This window comes from Tympanuchus pallidicinctus, unplaced genomic scaffold, assembly GCF_026119805.1.
Source record: "Tympanuchus pallidicinctus isolate F22 unplaced genomic scaffold, pur_lepc_1.0 scaffold20, whole genome shotgun sequence".
Lineage (NCBI taxonomy): Eukaryota > Metazoa > Chordata > Aves > Galliformes > Phasianidae > Tympanuchus > Tympanuchus pallidicinctus.
The window spans coordinates 12,955,421-12,971,309 of record NW_026294722.1 but is presented as its reverse complement, the minus strand read 5'-3'; the positions used below and the strand labels follow the sequence as shown (position 1 = coordinate 12,971,309).

The 15,889-nt window shown below is 45.3% G+C and overlaps 1 protein-coding gene across 6 annotated transcripts in view; it reads left to right on the top strand.

The window, feature by feature from the left end:
• Positions 1 to 15,277, top strand: part of CPNE1 (copine 1) — a 41,839-nt gene extending 26,562 nt beyond the window's left edge. For 5 of the 6 annotated variants that reach the window (XM_052683427.1, XM_052683430.1, XM_052683429.1 and 2 more), the window contains 15 exons: positions 36 to 161; positions 320 to 499; positions 1,452 to 1,526; positions 1,728 to 1,799; positions 2,414 to 2,497; positions 2,931 to 3,020; positions 6,601 to 6,699; positions 7,901 to 7,987; positions 8,086 to 8,145; positions 8,576 to 8,709; positions 9,350 to 9,404; positions 9,483 to 9,534; positions 11,034 to 11,167; positions 12,891 to 13,127; positions 13,846 to 15,277. In XM_052683427.1, the coding sequence (XP_052539387.1) occupies positions 36 to 161; positions 320 to 499; positions 1,452 to 1,526; positions 1,728 to 1,799; positions 2,414 to 2,497; positions 2,931 to 3,020; positions 6,601 to 6,699; positions 7,901 to 7,987; positions 8,086 to 8,145; positions 8,576 to 8,709; positions 9,350 to 9,404; positions 9,483 to 9,534; positions 11,034 to 11,167; positions 12,891 to 13,127; positions 13,846 to 13,962 (1,602 nt within the window). In that variant the 3' untranslated portion in view covers positions 13,963 to 15,277. The remainder of the gene's footprint in view (positions 1 to 35; positions 162 to 319; positions 500 to 1,451; positions 1,527 to 1,727; positions 1,800 to 2,413; positions 2,498 to 2,930; positions 3,021 to 6,600; positions 6,700 to 7,900; positions 7,988 to 8,085; positions 8,146 to 8,575; positions 8,710 to 9,349; positions 9,405 to 9,482; positions 9,535 to 11,033; positions 11,168 to 12,890; positions 13,128 to 13,845) is intronic. The other variant, XM_052683432.1, reaches the window with a different exon arrangement.
• The last annotated feature ends 612 nt before the right edge of the window (positions 15,278 to 15,889 follow it).

Below are 15,889 nucleotides of genomic sequence, written 5' to 3'. Positions count from 1 at the left end.
CCGGGCCGTGACCCCTTGCCGCGCTTCTCCCGCAGATGGCGCAGTGCGTGAGCCGGGTGCAGCTGTCCGTGATCTGCCGCCGCCTCCTCGACCGCGACGTCGGCTCCAAGTCGGACCCGCTGTGCGTCCTGCTGCTGGACGTGGGAGGCCGCTGGGCTGAGGTGAGGCCGCTCGGGGCTTCCCTGCCCCTTCCCTGCCCCTTCCCTGCCCCTTCCCTGCCCCTTCCCTGCCCCTTCCCTGCCCCTTCCCTGCCCCTTCCCTGCCCTCTCCCTCGGCCTTTATCCAAGCTCTTCTTGAATTTGTCCCTGCGTCCACGCAGTTAGATCGCACGGAAAGGATTAAGAACTGCCAAGACCCGGAATTCTCCAAGAAGCTGCTCGTCGACTATTACTTTGAGAAGGTGCAGAAGCTGAAGTTCGCTGTGTACGACATCGACAACAAGTCTGCTGAGCTCAGCGACGACGACTTCCTTGGGGCTGTGGAGTGCACGCTGGGGCAGGTGTGAGGGCTGAGGCAGGGCTGCCTTCTTATAGCCTGCAGTGTTTTAAGCTCCTCTTCCAAAACAGATGGGTGCTTGTCCCTGTTGAATATAACTGGAAGAACCACGGTGGCGAGCAGGCAGCAAAGGTTAAGAATGCGTGTGGTTTGTGAGTCCTGGAATTGTGGTGGTGGGAAGGAAACTCAAAATCGTTCAGTCTGTAGCGTCCAGCCTTTGGGCTTGCCTGGGCTGCACAGAGTGGAGAGGAACCAGGCCGTAATATTGTTAATTGTCCTCCCTTGTCCTGTCCCTGAGCACCACTGAGCAGAGCCTGGCTCCATTGGTTGCCCCCCACCTTATGGATATTGCTAAGCATTGACCAGATCCCCACTCTGCCTTCTCTTCCCAGCTCTCAGCCTTTGAAGTCATTGCTTCTCATAGGAGCACTTGTAGGACTAGCAGGAGCCTGGGAGTGAGGAAGGCCCTGGAGAGCTCTGGTAGCCTTTTGGTTTTCTTGGGGCAAAAAAATCCTCAGGCCACAAATTCAGGGAGGATTGCCTGAAAATCTGCATTCATTTCCTGAACAGGAAGTCATATTGTTAGGTAGAAGGAGAAGCATGGGGTTTGAGATTGTGACGGATTTGGTTAAATAAATAGACATTCTGATTTTCAATGGTTGTTTGGCTGCTTGTAAGGAAAATGTCTCGGGGATCATGGGGGAAGCAGCAGCAGGAGGCTAGTGTGAAGTTTTGAGATAGATAGTGGGAATTATTTTGTGGAGAAGGAAAACTTTAAGAGTGCTTAACCATTTCAGGAGCACAAACTCGTAGCTGTCACTGTAGGAGATGGGTTTTCCGTAGCAGATTTTTAAAGATAATTCCTCCTGAAGAATAGTTCTTTGATTCTTAATAATTCTTTAATAATAATGATCTTTCTCTACCTTGCTATTATATTGTCTGTCTTTTAACCTCAGATTGTGTCCAGCTCAGTGTTTACCCGACCTCTGGAACTGAAGGATGGGAAGCCAGCAGGAAAAGGCACCATTACGGTAAAGGAGAGCGTGTAGTAAAAACTCATTCTTTGGAACAAGATCTGCGACAGAGTAACATTTCTGGTTTTGTTCCTTTCTGTTTTCGAATTCAGTATGTGTAGAGGGAGAGTGTGTATTTGTAACCATACAGAGAGGCTTTTTTCATGCAGAAAGCATACGCAGAATTCTGTATTTTCTTTTTTTTAATTTGTGGCACAGATTACAGCAGAGGAGATTAAAGATACCAGGGTTGTCAGTTTGGAAATTCAAGCCCGAAACTTGGACAAAAAGGTATTGATTCATTTATTCTTTTTTAGTGATATTGCATGCTTGTGTGGGTCTTGACTGTGGTGAGAGTGAGTGCCTTTGGCCAGGATTCTCATTGTACTGCAAACGTTCAGCTGAGCTCTGTAATCCACGTGTAAAAAGGCTCATTGTTGTGTTGCCAGTAGTGGAGACACAATTACATGGCAGAAAGCACCATAGCAGATAAGAGATTCAACCACCAAGTTTAGGTTCTGGATAATTATTTTGGTTTTGGAGTATTCTGTACTTTAATACATTAAATAATTGCTTCAATTGAATATTGTAACTGTGCCATGAACTGGACTTTCTGTAATGCTGTAAAAGAAGAAAAGGTGGAAATTTAGATATGCTGCCTTGGTGTTATTTTAAGCCACAGGTGATTTACAGTAACAAAATGCTCTAAGGAAGCACAGTCTTGTAATCAGAGCTGGTATGCTGTGATGATTTGTAAAGTGCTGCAGTTTAAAAGAGGTAAGGAAATGTAGAGCTGATTTGACTTTGTGATTTGTTAGAAGCGAGTTGTGCTGATGACCCAACTCTTCTCTCATCCGAGGATAATACTGAGGTCTGATGAAGGTCTGTTGGGATTCTGTTTGCAGGATTTCTTAGGTAAATCGGATCCATTTCTGGAGCTGTACAAGCAGAGTGATGCTGGAACATGGCAGCTGGTGTACAGATCAGAGGTAGCATTTCTACACTGATGTGCTTCTTGTTAAGGTTGTCTGACAGCTTAGAGTGCCTCGCTTCTGGTAATGCTGTGCTCCATGTGTGCAGTGAAACTTGTCCCCCCAGAAAGGGATTCTGCTGACTGGCAGAAAATGGTTAACTTCCTGCCTAATCAGAGTTAAGCTGAAGGGACCAACCGTGTACTGGGGGCAGAGTGGCAGGACTCTTCTGCCTTTTAGTGGCAACGAGCTGTGAGATTGGTGTGGCTCTGCAGTTGTACCCAGCTCTGAACTACAGGCTGCTAACAGAGCTTCTCCTTGCTCATGTGCGGGTAGAAATGACTGAGGCTGTTCCATGTTCTCCCACAGACGTACAGAACCCTCATGTTATGTTTCTTAGTAACCTGCACATCACATCTCTCACGTGATGTTATGCTCTAATTTTTTTAAGGTCATTAAGAACAACTTAAGTCCATGCTGGAGGAGGTTCAGCGTTCCCTTGCAGGCGTTCTGTGGTGGTGATCTTAATAAACCTATCAAGGTACAGCCTTCAGCAATTCAGATTTGTTTGTTGTTGTAAGTAACCCAATCTCTGACACGTTAACTCTGAGTAATCAAGTCGTCCAGTCATATTCAAAATTTTAAATTGCTTTTCTGGAATAATATGGCAGATAAGTGATTATACATTTATTAAGTGTGAAGTCTGTGCTGAAACGTTATGAGTTGTCAAATGGAGAAGTCAGTGCAGAAGTGAGCAGTTCCTAATGATTTGTCACAAGAAGGATTATGAATGGTCATTGGCTATTCTGGTTAGAGTTTCAGGTTGTGGGATTTTCTGTTTAATTGTGGCTTTCTCATGCTATGTTAGCTGTGAGGCTTATACATGGGATAGACTGGAATGCATTAGGATACTGACAGAGGGCAGGTGTCTGCTTCCTCCATGCGTGAGAACGGCGAGTTGTTCCATCTTGTTTGCTTTCTGTCCCAGCAAGAATTTGATCTCGAGTTAGAACTGGAATTTCTCGTGGTCTCACAAACGAGGATTAATACACTGGTCCTGAATTATGGGGGTGGTAGCAGAACAATTCCACTTTGAATAAGTTTCTACAAAAATAATCTGATAGCAAGTTCAGTTTGTGTTCTAAGCAGTGCTCTGATTACATAGAAGCACTTAAAGCTTTAAATAGTTTAATGTTGAATATTATCTCCCTCTGCTTACTCAGCTCCTAAACACTTTCCATTTGCAGAATTTTCCAGCCTCATCCTGCTTGAGAAGAAATCTTGTGCTGGAAGCTTGATCTGAAAGGTTTAGCAGAAAGCAATGCATGCTGATCTTTTTATTTGTGCAGCATGGCAGATCCAAAAAACTGCTGAGGTTGTTACCCTGGTTCAGTGTGCTGGGCTTGTCAAACGTGTTCTAAGTGGTGGTCATGAGCTTTTGTGAGCAGTCTCAGATCAGAAGGAAGTCCTGTTGGTCTGCAGGTGCTAAGAGAGACGTGGCGAGGGGGTGGTCAAGAGTTGTGTGTTTCCTTGTCAAACGTGACATGAGATGGAATGGCTGAGGCATTTTGTCATGAGGCTGTATTTCCTACACTCTGAAACGCTTCTGCTTTTGCTTTAGAACCTTTCTTTGGGATTTGTTTTGCAATGATCTATTTAAAAACAGAACATAGGTCTTCGCTGTTGGTTCCTTTCACCCCCAAATCCTGAATGCGTGTGCAAGTAGTCCACAGTTTACACAGTTTACACAGTTTACACAGTTTACCTGTGGGGAAGTTGGTCAGAAAGAGGCCTCCATAGTAGTGGGCAGGAGCATTAGCACTAAGGAGTGGAAGGTTGCACCAGAGATGTGTTTTCCATCCAGAACGTGCTGCTTGGAACCTCTTGTTCAAGGCTTTCTAAGATTTGCATAGGAACGATCAGCTGAGGAATGATGGTGGTGCTGAGCAGAGCAGTCTTTGTACTGCAGCACAAAGGAAGTGTTCGTGTGGGCAGTGTCAGTTTGGGATGTCTTGTAAGTGTCAGCTGTGTCAGCCATGCAGGAGGGTTCTGCAGTGGGGAACGTGCACTAAATGTGTGTGTAAGCACATCTTTTGATCACATTAACAGTGCTAATTAACAAGTAATTGTGAAGTAGAGGGGTGTCATTGTGGTTCCATATTTAAAAACACCTCAGGTTTGAGATGTAATATAATCCTGTGGCCGTTTCTTTAAGAAAGAAGCATACAAAAGTAGTTTCTCTCTCCTGTAAATGTAAATAGAAGTGGTAAATGTGAGATTTTAAGAAAGAACAAAAAGCAGTGCAACAGAAACAAACCCCTTCCTGACCATGCGTTTGATGGCATGTGCATAAAAGCAAATCCACTCGGTGTGAATTCTGGAAGTTTCTCTTGTAGATAAAAGGAGCCTTTTACCCACTGGAAGTGTTCCTATGAACATCTGATCGTTCAGTTGAGTAATTAATCAGTAAATGAACGCAATGCAGGGTCGTGCTGTTAGCTGACCCCTGAGGTCAGACCACAATGCAGAAGGCAGTTACTGACAGCTTCAGGTGTTTGTTCCCCACTTCACATCTTGGTTCTGTTTGCAGCAGCAGCACTGTTTGGGCGGTGCACTCTGAATCTTTGTCCATTTTAGAAAACCCTTGCAAAAAGAGGTTTGTTGTAAGCTAACTCGTACTGGGAACCACTAACAGAACTGGTCATTATGTAGTTGGATTTTTGTGTGTGTGGTCAGGAGGGGACGGGGACAAGCAGAAGGGAAAGGGAAGGTGCAGACTGCTGTGTTCTTTGCAGCATGTTAGTGCCAAGGACACCCTCAGTCTCTGCATGGTGACCTGCAGTGGCCTCCTTGATGTGGTCACACATCTTCTGAATGACACTTTAAAGATGAGAATTGTTGAAAGAGGCAGAGGAGGAGCCTTGGGGATGCTTCATGGCGCAGCATGGTGCAGAAGGGAGGGACAGAGCAGTGGTGGGTTGGGATGATGAAGAAGGGGAAGAATGGCACAGTCTCTAAAGCAGTTTTGTTTTCCTGGTGAAGGATCTGAAGGATGGCACGGTGCCTCCAGTTTGGGTGGCTAGCTTTGTCTGCAGTTTGTGTGCACACTTCCCACTGATAGCAGTGGAAAATCCCAAGTGGATCAAAGGCAGCAGGTAGTTGTCCAAGAAGCCTGTCCTCAGATTTGCTGATTGAATTTGACTTCCTTATCTAGGCATTGCCTGTAGGTTCACCTTATCCATAATGCTGAGGAGGAAGCGATCACCCTAGTTTGTACTGGGGTAACACCAGTTTCTTGGTTAATAAAAGCAAATCTGAATGGGCTTTTGAATTGGAGGAGTGTGTGAGCTTGAGCAGAGGAAAAACTGCTGTTCACAAGCTTTCTTGACTGACTGCTTCTGGAATTACTTTTGTTCTGCTGTCGTGTGCATTGTGCATGTTACAAATGCTTCTTACAGTTGTTGATTTCATGGGAGCTGCTGCCAGTGCACATGGTGCTGTGTTAGCTTGAAGCCATGGTTATTATCATATTTTTTGTTTTTAAATGCATTGCTATTTTGCATTCTCTAATTCTGAAGATCCGAGCTTCAGCGTGTACGCTGTTTTAAACGTGGCTATTCATTGTTTGTCATTCGATTGCTATCAGATGCAGAAAAAGGCAGATTGCAGTTTCTTTGCAGACTGACTCTGTTGCCAGGCAGAAGAAAGAAGTTTATTCAGAAATTAGATAAGACCTTCAGGTGCTTCTTCCCATTACTCCACTTGCATATTGTGTCCTGAATGATCTCAACTTTGCGTTTTTGGGCTGTGAAATCTGCGGCTTTATTTTGTTGATTTTTGTTTGCTTTGCTTTTGTTTCCATCTGAACTGAGGGAAGCTGTCACTTGGCACGCTCAGGTAGGTGAGTGGTTGAATGTCTTCCTCGTTCTGAGATGCACGCAGCCTGTCTCCCTCTGTCAGGTTTCAGACAGTGACATGGATGACACCACTGGATCAGAGTTGACAGGGAGACTGGCCAGCATCACCGCAGAGCTGTTGGAGGCAGGAGGGTGTGTGGTGAGCAGCCGTCATTCACCCTAACACAGCATGCTTACCCATTTTTGCTGTCTCTTTCCTTTCAGGTGCAGTGCTCTGATCATGACAGTGATGGGTCGCATGACCTGATAGGTGTTTTTGAAACTAACCTGGCTCAGCTGCAGAGGGCAGTGGACGGCTGTCCGGTGAGCTTCCTCTGTTCCTCAGTTTTGTCTGTAATTCGGTCTGTCACAAACCCCTTCTAATAAAGATGTCTGAGGGATATTCAGTTGTTGCTTCCAAAAGACACTTTTTTCTGTATCTGACTGTTCTGTATTACTAAGCTGTTATCTGGGAAAAATGAAACCTAGCATGGGGAGGTTGCTGCTGTTTTCCTTGAGTGCTGTTACCCTTCCTGCTCCTACAGACATCCTTACTTCAGCCTGTTGCCTGCTGGCCATGTAATGTTTCTTGCCAGCCATTCTGCATGCTTCTGCCTCTCCTGAATTAAGTGAAAGCAAAAGAGCTTCTTTAAAAGAGCTTTAGCAGAACAGTCCAGAGATAGGACTTGTCTCATGTAACATGTGTGCCTGAGCTGGTTGCCATCACCAGCACTCTGGTTGCCTTTCTGGGTAGCTTTCCAGATAGTGGAAAGAAATGGTGCTTCCAGCAGTCGGTCTTCTTGCTTTATCTTGGGCACCCATGTTAGAGTAATTTGAGTCACTTGCTAGTGGTGCCAGTTTCTCTCTGCCTACAGCAAAAGCTTGTACACTCATTTTCACGGAGAGGCCTCATCTGGATTCAGACCAATGAATCCATGTGCAGGACATAGCCTGGGAGTGCTAGGAGTCACCAGCCAATTTGATTTCTGTATTTGGAACCCTAAAGCTTGTGGAAGATTGTTGCCTTCTTCTCTAACCCGTGTGAAATCAGAACTACTGTTACGTGAAACGAGACAGTGATACCAGAATACTGATCCTCTGCCACTGAGAACCTGACACCTAGGGCTCTTTGACCTCCTTCCCTCCCCCTTCTCACTTTGCTTCCTTAGCTTCTGAGTTCGTCTCCTGCCCTTAACTGAAAAAGAGTGCAGTTATGTTAAGAGGAATGTTTGTATTTGTGACAAACTTCTCTGTGCTCTGTTAGGTGTTCGATGGTTCTGCAGAGAGCAGCAGTCAGGCTGTCACAGAGAGGGACTTCTTTGAAATGTTCTCTTGTGCTTTGCCCAGTGATGACAGCAGAAGCATCAATTTAACTTGTCAGATAGCAGCCACAGGAGTCACAAACGCTTTTGAAATGAAGTTTCATAATACTCTGAAATTGGGATGTCTCAGACTGTTCTGTTTCAATAGTTTGCGCTGCTGCAGATGTTTTACAATTTGCTTATTGAGTGCTTTCTTTTTGTAGGTGGAATTTGAATGCATTCATCCTGAGAAGAAGCAAAAGAAGAAGAGCTACAAAAACTCAGGCATCGTTAGCATAAAATCCTGCAAGGTAGGAAGATGGCGGTTGTTTGTCTTGTTCTATTTTCTGATGATCAAGAAATCCTTCCTTACGGGAAGGAGGTGTAACACTGTCTGTCTGTTCTCTAGATTGAAACAGACTATTCGTTCCTGGACTATGTTATGGGAGGCTGCCAGATTAACTTTACAGTGAGTTGTTTTCCCACTTCACGTCTTGGTAGATGATAGAGCAAGGCAATTAAGTTGTGTTCAGTACAATTAATTTGCAGTGTGTGTTTTAAGGAGTAATGAAAACTGCCAAAAAGAATTGATTTTATATTTTGCTTTTTGATACCAAGTAGCAAATTTAATGGATCTTGGATTTCTCAAGCTTCTTTTGAGAAATCAGTTCTCACCCTTGGTGGAAAGGACTGCTGATCCTCAGATGTGCATGTGCCCTGGTGGGAGAAAACGTGCAGGCTTATTTGCCTGCCTCTGTTTGCAGTCATCTTTGTGTCTGGCAGGGAGGGAGCAGTGTGGGGCTGTTCTTATCCCTCTGTTTCTGATTGCTTTTGGTACTTCTCGTTTGCTTCTGATGCTGTTTCATTGACCTGCTGTTATCATCCTCCAAACTGATTAGGTGGGCATAGACTTCACTGGCTCCAATGGTGATCCCAGCTCACCAGATTCTCTTCACTACATCAGCCCAGATGGGATAAATGAGTATTTGATTGCCATCTGGAGTGTGGGAAGTGTAGTCCAGGATTATGACACGTATGTAAGAGGTTCTTAACTCTCCCAGCCCCCTCATTAAAAAACGTTTCACAGTGGGTGATTGGTCAGGGCTGGTAGCTCATTCAGGAGCTGTAGTATCTGGAGGTGCTGCTGCCTTTCCTTGGGAGATCCCTTCAGGAACTGCTGCTGCTACTTGCTGCTTCTGGCATTGCCAAAAAAGGCAATGACAGTCCTTTTCAATAAAGCATGTTTGCTTTATTTGTCCATCCACATCTGCACTTTATGGCCCTGACTTACTCTGTAATTCTGCTTTAGCTGGTTGTAGTCCCTGCTTGCTAACAGTGCATCTCAAACATGAATTCCCTGTTAGACTCGGTGGAACGTGTTTGCCTGCTCTGTCCTTCAGCCAAGTTGTGACTGGATTGGCTTTTCTCTTGCTACTCTGAAATCTCCTGAGACTTGTGCAGAATACTGCATTCAAAGACATTGTGAATTGTCAGTCCCATGCCTGAAATCCTTGGGTAACTGTTCACTGACCTTGGGAAAACTAGGAGGTGTGCCTGTCCTTAATGGCAGGAATGGAACCTTGGTCTACAACTGTTTCTGGGAATAAAACAGAATTAGTAAAATATTGCAGGATTTCTCTTTCTCATTTCTTCTTGTTGCCCTTTCTCCCAAGGGACAAGCTGTTTCCTGCATTTGGTTTCGGAGCTCAGGTTCCTCCTAGCTGGCAGGTAAGGCCTTCACAGCCCTGTGCAGTAGCTCTTTTAATGTCTGCATTCTCTAACTGGTTGTAACATCACCGTTTCTAGGTGTCTCATGAGTTTGCTTTGAACTTCAATCCCAACAACCCTTACTGTCAAGGTGAGGATGCCTCTTTATTAATATTTCACTGAGAGGGACTGGTGTTTGAAGTGTTCGTTCCTTTCATAACTGGTAAAAAACAACAAAAACAACATACAACAGATGCAGTGTGAAGGCATCCAGCAACCTACGTGTACTCACCTGAATCTGAAAATCTAAGCTAGCAGTCTAGGTTAAGTTTGTTAGTTAAGTTGCAGGTGGAGAGAGCTGGGACGTGTGGGGTTCTAAACACCAGGGAGCACCTCTGTACTGTGTGGGTGATGGAGCACAGAAGCACGTAGCCCAGAGAGGTTTCTGAGACCTTGGAGACCTGCAGAAGCCTTGGGCATGGGGTACTGGCTGTAGGTGGCCCTGGTGGAGAAGGGGGTTTGGGTTGAAACTCAGCCAACCTGCGATTCTGTCAGTCTGCTGAAATTTTTGTTGCTGCTTCTGGGTTATTCCTTGTTATGTTACAGGTCTGTGTTAGTCACACCTCTACAGCTGCCATGTGCTAAGGCTGTTAGTGACAGTGGCAGCTGCTTCAGTATTATCAGTGTTCTGCTGTTGTTTTTAAAGGATTGTCTCAAGGGTTTGTTTTCCTCAAAGCCCCGTTCTTCTGTGGTAGTTACTTCAGCTGTTTTTAGTGGCTTGTCTGTAAACCAGATTAGGAACTCCTAAGCACTCTTGGCAAGCAGCGATGTGGAATTGTGCTTGAATAAAGAGTTTTCCTCGTGTTTTCTATCTAGTCTAAAGCCAACAAAAAATGGAATCTGAGAATCAGTGTTAAAATGGAAGCATTTCCCTGCTCAGTTCCACATTGCCTGCCTCTCTGCCATTGGTGGTGTTGCCCTGTGGCAGTACTTGATGCAGTAGTTTAGAAGTAAAGCACTGAAGTCTCTATGGTGGGCAATGGCAAATAAAAATGCATCACCATAAGCCAGTATGTGGGGCAATTTGAGTGAACCCACACAAGAATTGAAACCATCAAAAATCAGACCTAGAAATTTTGGTTGGTTAAGTAGTGAGAGGAACTTGTTGCAGAGGAGGAACCTTAAGGACTCATTCTTCAGTTTGAAAATAACACAAAACATTTAAATCCAGGAGCTGTTGTCCATCTTGCACATGAAGAAAATAAGCAGCAACTGTTCCAGAGAGTTGGTGACCTTGTCTAATTAGACTACAATCATTTAAAAGAAACTGAATAACAGAGAAGAAAGGACAGGATCACCAGCATGCAGCTGCTGGATTATTTGCCCCCAGCTTCCATTACTTTTATTTTGTTAGAGCCACTAAGAGTAACGTGAAGCATGTTGAACAGAGGAGAAATCTGGAAGTCTTGTCTCTGCAGATGTGCGCTGGTTTCAGCTCTGTGCTCCGGACAGTTGCTGTTATCTGCTGTTTGTTTTGTCCTTCAGGAGTTCACACCAGCATGAATGATTTCTCCTTTGCCATGCTATTTAGTAATGCTTTAAATAGTTACAGGAGAAACTGCGAGGCAGCTTGCCTTCCTTGTGTTACAGGGGTCCAAGGAATAGTCGATGCCTATCGCCACGTCCTGCCTCAGATCCGACTCTATGGGCCAACCAACTTCTCTCCTATTATAAACCACGTGGCAGGGTTTGCTGCACACTCAGCACAACAGAGGACTGCTGCTGTGAGTCCACGTCCTTCCTTTGGATCTGCATCTGGGTGATGTTCCTGTTTTTCTGTTCATGGTGGGACAGAGCAGAATGGTGAAGCGATTTCTTCCTCCTTCCTCGAAGTCTCAAGTTTGGTCCTCTCTTTCCAACCTCCAGAGAGACTCCTCCTGCTCTCTTGGTTGAGAAGTTGATAGGAGCCCTTACCAACACAGTATACAGGGGTGCTGTGCTGGCTTTCAGACCAACTGGACTTTGTCAGCAGCTGTGTTACCCTAACCTCTCTGCCAGGCTCTGTCACCTGTAGAGAATGCATGCAGAATAAAGGGGCCCTGTATGTTTTATTCCAAGCAATTTTGCACTCAAGAATGTTCACAAAGAACTGAAAAATGTCAGAGGTTGGCTGTTTGTCCCACCACGTTTGCACAGAGAATCAGGATATGCAGAGGGCCATGCTAACAAGCAGTTGGAGAGCTGGCAGATGAGCATGCTGTTGCAGAATGGCCATGCTTGCTTCTGCAGCTGCACTGCATGTCTTGGTTGTGTGCTTGCATGGCCGTGGCTGCTGTTAAAATTCAACTCCATCTCTAAAACTTAATTTGTTGTGCATAATGGCTCATTTCCTGATACGTTTAGCTGATTCCATCTTGACTACCTAGTTGGGAGGAATTCTGATGTATGCTCTGATACTCACCTTCTGGGTCAGCTGTATCAGGATTTTGATTTTGACTTAAGTAGGAGATTATGGGGTTCTTGTTCTCTGGAAACACTTCTGACATTTCTGAGGGCACTGGTGGTTTTGGTTTGTTTTTTTAGCTATCCAAACCCTTGGGGGAAACCTCTGTATTTTTATTCATATGTTGACTGTAACTGCTGCTTACAGATGAAGAGTTATTTAAGTAAAGGATATGTCAGCAATGAGTGCAATCACAGACTTGTATTAACTGGCTTTTGGAATTGGAAGTTTAATTTCCATTCTAAGTCTCTGATATATTTGTTTTCATCTTAAGTCCTGTAGATAGTTGCTATAAAACAGTTCTTGCAGTTTTCATTGGGTGCTGAATCCTGGCCTCTGGGAAGGAAAGGGATTTTTAATGCTTCATCTTGCCAGTGTATTAGGGTATTTTTTTCTTCTAGAAAAGCTCCCGTGTTCTTTCCCTCCTGTGTCCCCTCAGGAGTATCTCTGTGTTGTGATATTTGCTGCTGCCATATGTTCAGATTTCTAATAGTTACCACTGATAATTAAAAACACAAAGTCACAGAATGGATTGGGTTTTAAGGGGCCTCAGAGCCCACCCAGCCCCAGTCCCTGCCGTGGGCTGGTTGCCACTCACCAGGTCACTGCCCAGGGTCCCATCCAAAGACTTCTTGGAGTTAGAAATGTTTAATAATAAATTTGATCCTTTTTTGAGAGGCTGGTGAATGAAGCAGCATCCAGCAGTGCGTGCTGTGTGCACTTTGCTGACTTTGTAGTACTCTGTTCATTTGATAGTATTTTCTGCTTCTTGGTGTAATTGTGCTTTATGGATTGAATTTAAACCTCTATCTTTTATTGAACAGAGGAAATCTGCAGTGCACGGGGAGAGGTGAGATGCATATAGAAGAAGGAACTTTAATTTTTTTTGTTATTCACTGCACAATCTGCTTGCTTTTTTAGAGTCAGAAATTGCTCCTTTTGCCTCCAGTTATGTGGGCTTTGATGCTGAGCTCCCTAACTGAGTACTTTCTGATGTTTTTCAGCAATACTTTGTCTTGCTGATCATCACAGACGGAGAGATCACTGACCTGGACCAAACCAGGCAAGCAATCGTTAATGCCTCTAAGCTGCCGATGTCCATCATTATTGTTGGAGTTGGTGAAGCTGATTTCAAGGCAATGGAGTTTCTTGATGGGGACAACGGCGTCCTGAAGTCCCTAACAGGAGAGCCAGCTGCACGGGACATCGTTCAGTTTGTGCCTTTCCGACAGTTCAGAAATGTAAGTCGTGAGCTGCAGGGCGTTCTGCTGCCCAGTACACATGCAGTTATTACAGCAACTGCAGTTAGCATGTGTCTGTCAGTATGGCTGCAGTTCCCAAACAGCTTGTTCCCAGGGAGAGCTGAGGCTGTGTTCAGATCTGTGTGCCTTCCAGGGCACTCTTGCAGCTTTACCTAAAGCGTTTTCATTGTATCATTGATAATATCTCTTGGCTGTTGCAGAGTTTGAGTAAAGAAGAAGCTTTCTCTCCTGGGATGCAAATATTTAGGAAAGGAAATGAGATCATACTGTCTCAGTCTCTGTTGTTGAGTCCCATGAGTGCTTCCATGAGTGATTTAAGCTGAGATAAATCTTCCCTGCTACTGAAAAAAGTCCTGTCATTCCCCAGCTCCTCCCTGCTTTTTCTTCTGGGACTTTTGTTCACGCGTGCTGCTCACTGAAAGCCAAAATAAGACCTTGCCAGTGGCTGGGGCAGCTTCCCACCCAGATCCGGGCTGTATGGGAGCAGTGCAGGGTTGGGAACACGTGATTTTTCAGCAGCAGCACTCACCAAGGCTGACTGGAAGTGTTCCTGAGCCTGCAGTAAGAAGCTCTTGCGCTCAGCCTCACATGGCTGGCAGGTGGGGTTTGCAGTCTGAATTCTTGAGGAGAGTATGTCACTGCTGTGGTATTTCTTCTCCCTGCACTACCTCTGATTTATTCTTCCTGTTCCTTGCAGGCTCCCCGGGAAGCTCTTTCCCAGGTGGTTCTGGCTGAAGTGCCGAAGCAGCTGGTGTCATACTATAAACTGCAGGGCTGGCCACCTGTGAAACTGCCAGAAATAAAGAAGATATAGATTGCAGCCTCGCTCCGGCCATGTGGGTGAGGAGAGCTGTCTGCTCTCACATTCTTCCCTGGGGCCTCAGGACTGTACCGGTCGCACTAACTCTTACCACTTGTACTCTGTATCTTTGGTATTTCCTGTTCCTAACTGGAAGAAATGTAAATACGAAAAAAGAAAACCCAAACCACTGGCAGTTCTTGTCAAAGAAAAAAAAACCTTGTTGGTTTTCCACCTTGCAATGGTGACACATCGTAGCGCTGCTCATCACTTGGCGTGACCCACCTGCTGCTTGGGGTCAGAGTGGGCACCTGCATGGAATGCTCACACAGCACTGCTTCCAGTGTTAGGGCAAACATGGTTATTGTAAAGGTACTTGCCATGTATTTGTTCCTTGGTAGCTCTGTTCTTCTGTCTGCATCTGCCTTGCAAGTGGGGACAAGTGCTGGTTGGTACCTTATGGTAACTGTTGAGTCAGGGCCTGAACCACTGAGCACCTGAGGAAGGGATCTGATCAGCCCTGGGAGCACAGATGAAGGCAATTCAGCTGTGGGACCAGCAGGGGTGGAGCCTGGCTGCACCTCTTAGACCTCATTTGAGGGCTGACTGCCACTGGGTTCCCCAGCGGGGAGATCCCTCCCTCGTGCAGTTTTCCCCTGTGAGCCTAGATGTTCAGACAGGCGAGCTTTCCTTTGTGCTTTGTAACACCTTTCCATCCTGCTGGTCCTTTTGTCACTGCATCTCCTGTGTTGCCATTTCACTGTGTTCATCCTTCTGATTGCTACAGTGCCAAAGTCTCTTGGTTGGATGCCTGAGGCAATTCCTGCTGTGCCTTCGTAAAGTCTCATGTATTTTTATATGTAAACATTTATTTTTAAGTTTCTGCTACCATACTTAGTAGTCGTGGTATTTTTATTACCACATTTTCCTATTAGCAGAATGCAATACTGTGATGGCCTTTTGCTCGGAGCCATTGTTGCAATTTAAGAGTGCTGCACTTTGCTTATTTGTGGGCGGGGGGTTAATGAGGTATGTGACTTCCAGAAGCCAGTAATTGGAAATGTTGGAATTCAGATGCTGTGAGTGATTTCCCTGGAGTCCCAGTGGTATACAGTGAAGAAGTAACTGTCTGTGGAGCTGTGAGGAGGCAGTTCCTTGTCCTCAGAAGTGTGAAGCGTGTATTACTGCATGGGTTGGGGTTGTAAGTAGACAGCTGAGAGCAAAGCGTGATGTCTTTGAGACTGCGAGTATTTCATTTCAAAATAAAGGAACTTGCACTACAAGTTGTCATAGCTTTGAGTTGCATAAATAAATCATCTGCTTTGATTTACAGACATGTGTGACTTCTGTTTCCTTTCTGGGCTTTTTCTTTGTTTCAGCAATGTGGTTTATGGGAGATTTTTGCTACAGCTTAGGCTGAGCACGAGCAACAGAGCAGAGCGAGGTGTCTGTCAGCATTAGTTTGTAACCTGTTAATCACTAAGACTGATTGTGTATCCTGCAGCCCTGTCTGCAGTGAGATGAGCTGTTTGTTCACTGCAATTAGGAAAGAATTTGTCCATTGTACTGGATACACCAGGAAGCTGTGAGAAGAAATTGGAAGATGCCCGGTGACTCAGCCTGTGCAACGGATTGGTTGCAAACCTGTGGGTAAGCAGACAGGGTGTGAGTCCACAAGCTCAGCTGGGCTAATTGTGTCCCCAAATGCAGCTTGAGCTCGAAGGGTAGTGGATCTAGAATCACGAATGAACCAAAAAGGACCAGTTAGTTTTGCCTCCAAATGTTTTGTTTTACCATGATTCTACAGGCAGCAGCAGCAGCAGCTTCCCCCCTCTAGAGAAAGCTGGACTCCCACCTTACTCAGTCCATCACCTGGCCTGCAGCGCCCAGTCTTCTTGCGCTTAAAAGAAACCAAGTGAGCCCTGTTGTTGGGTGGCTGTGT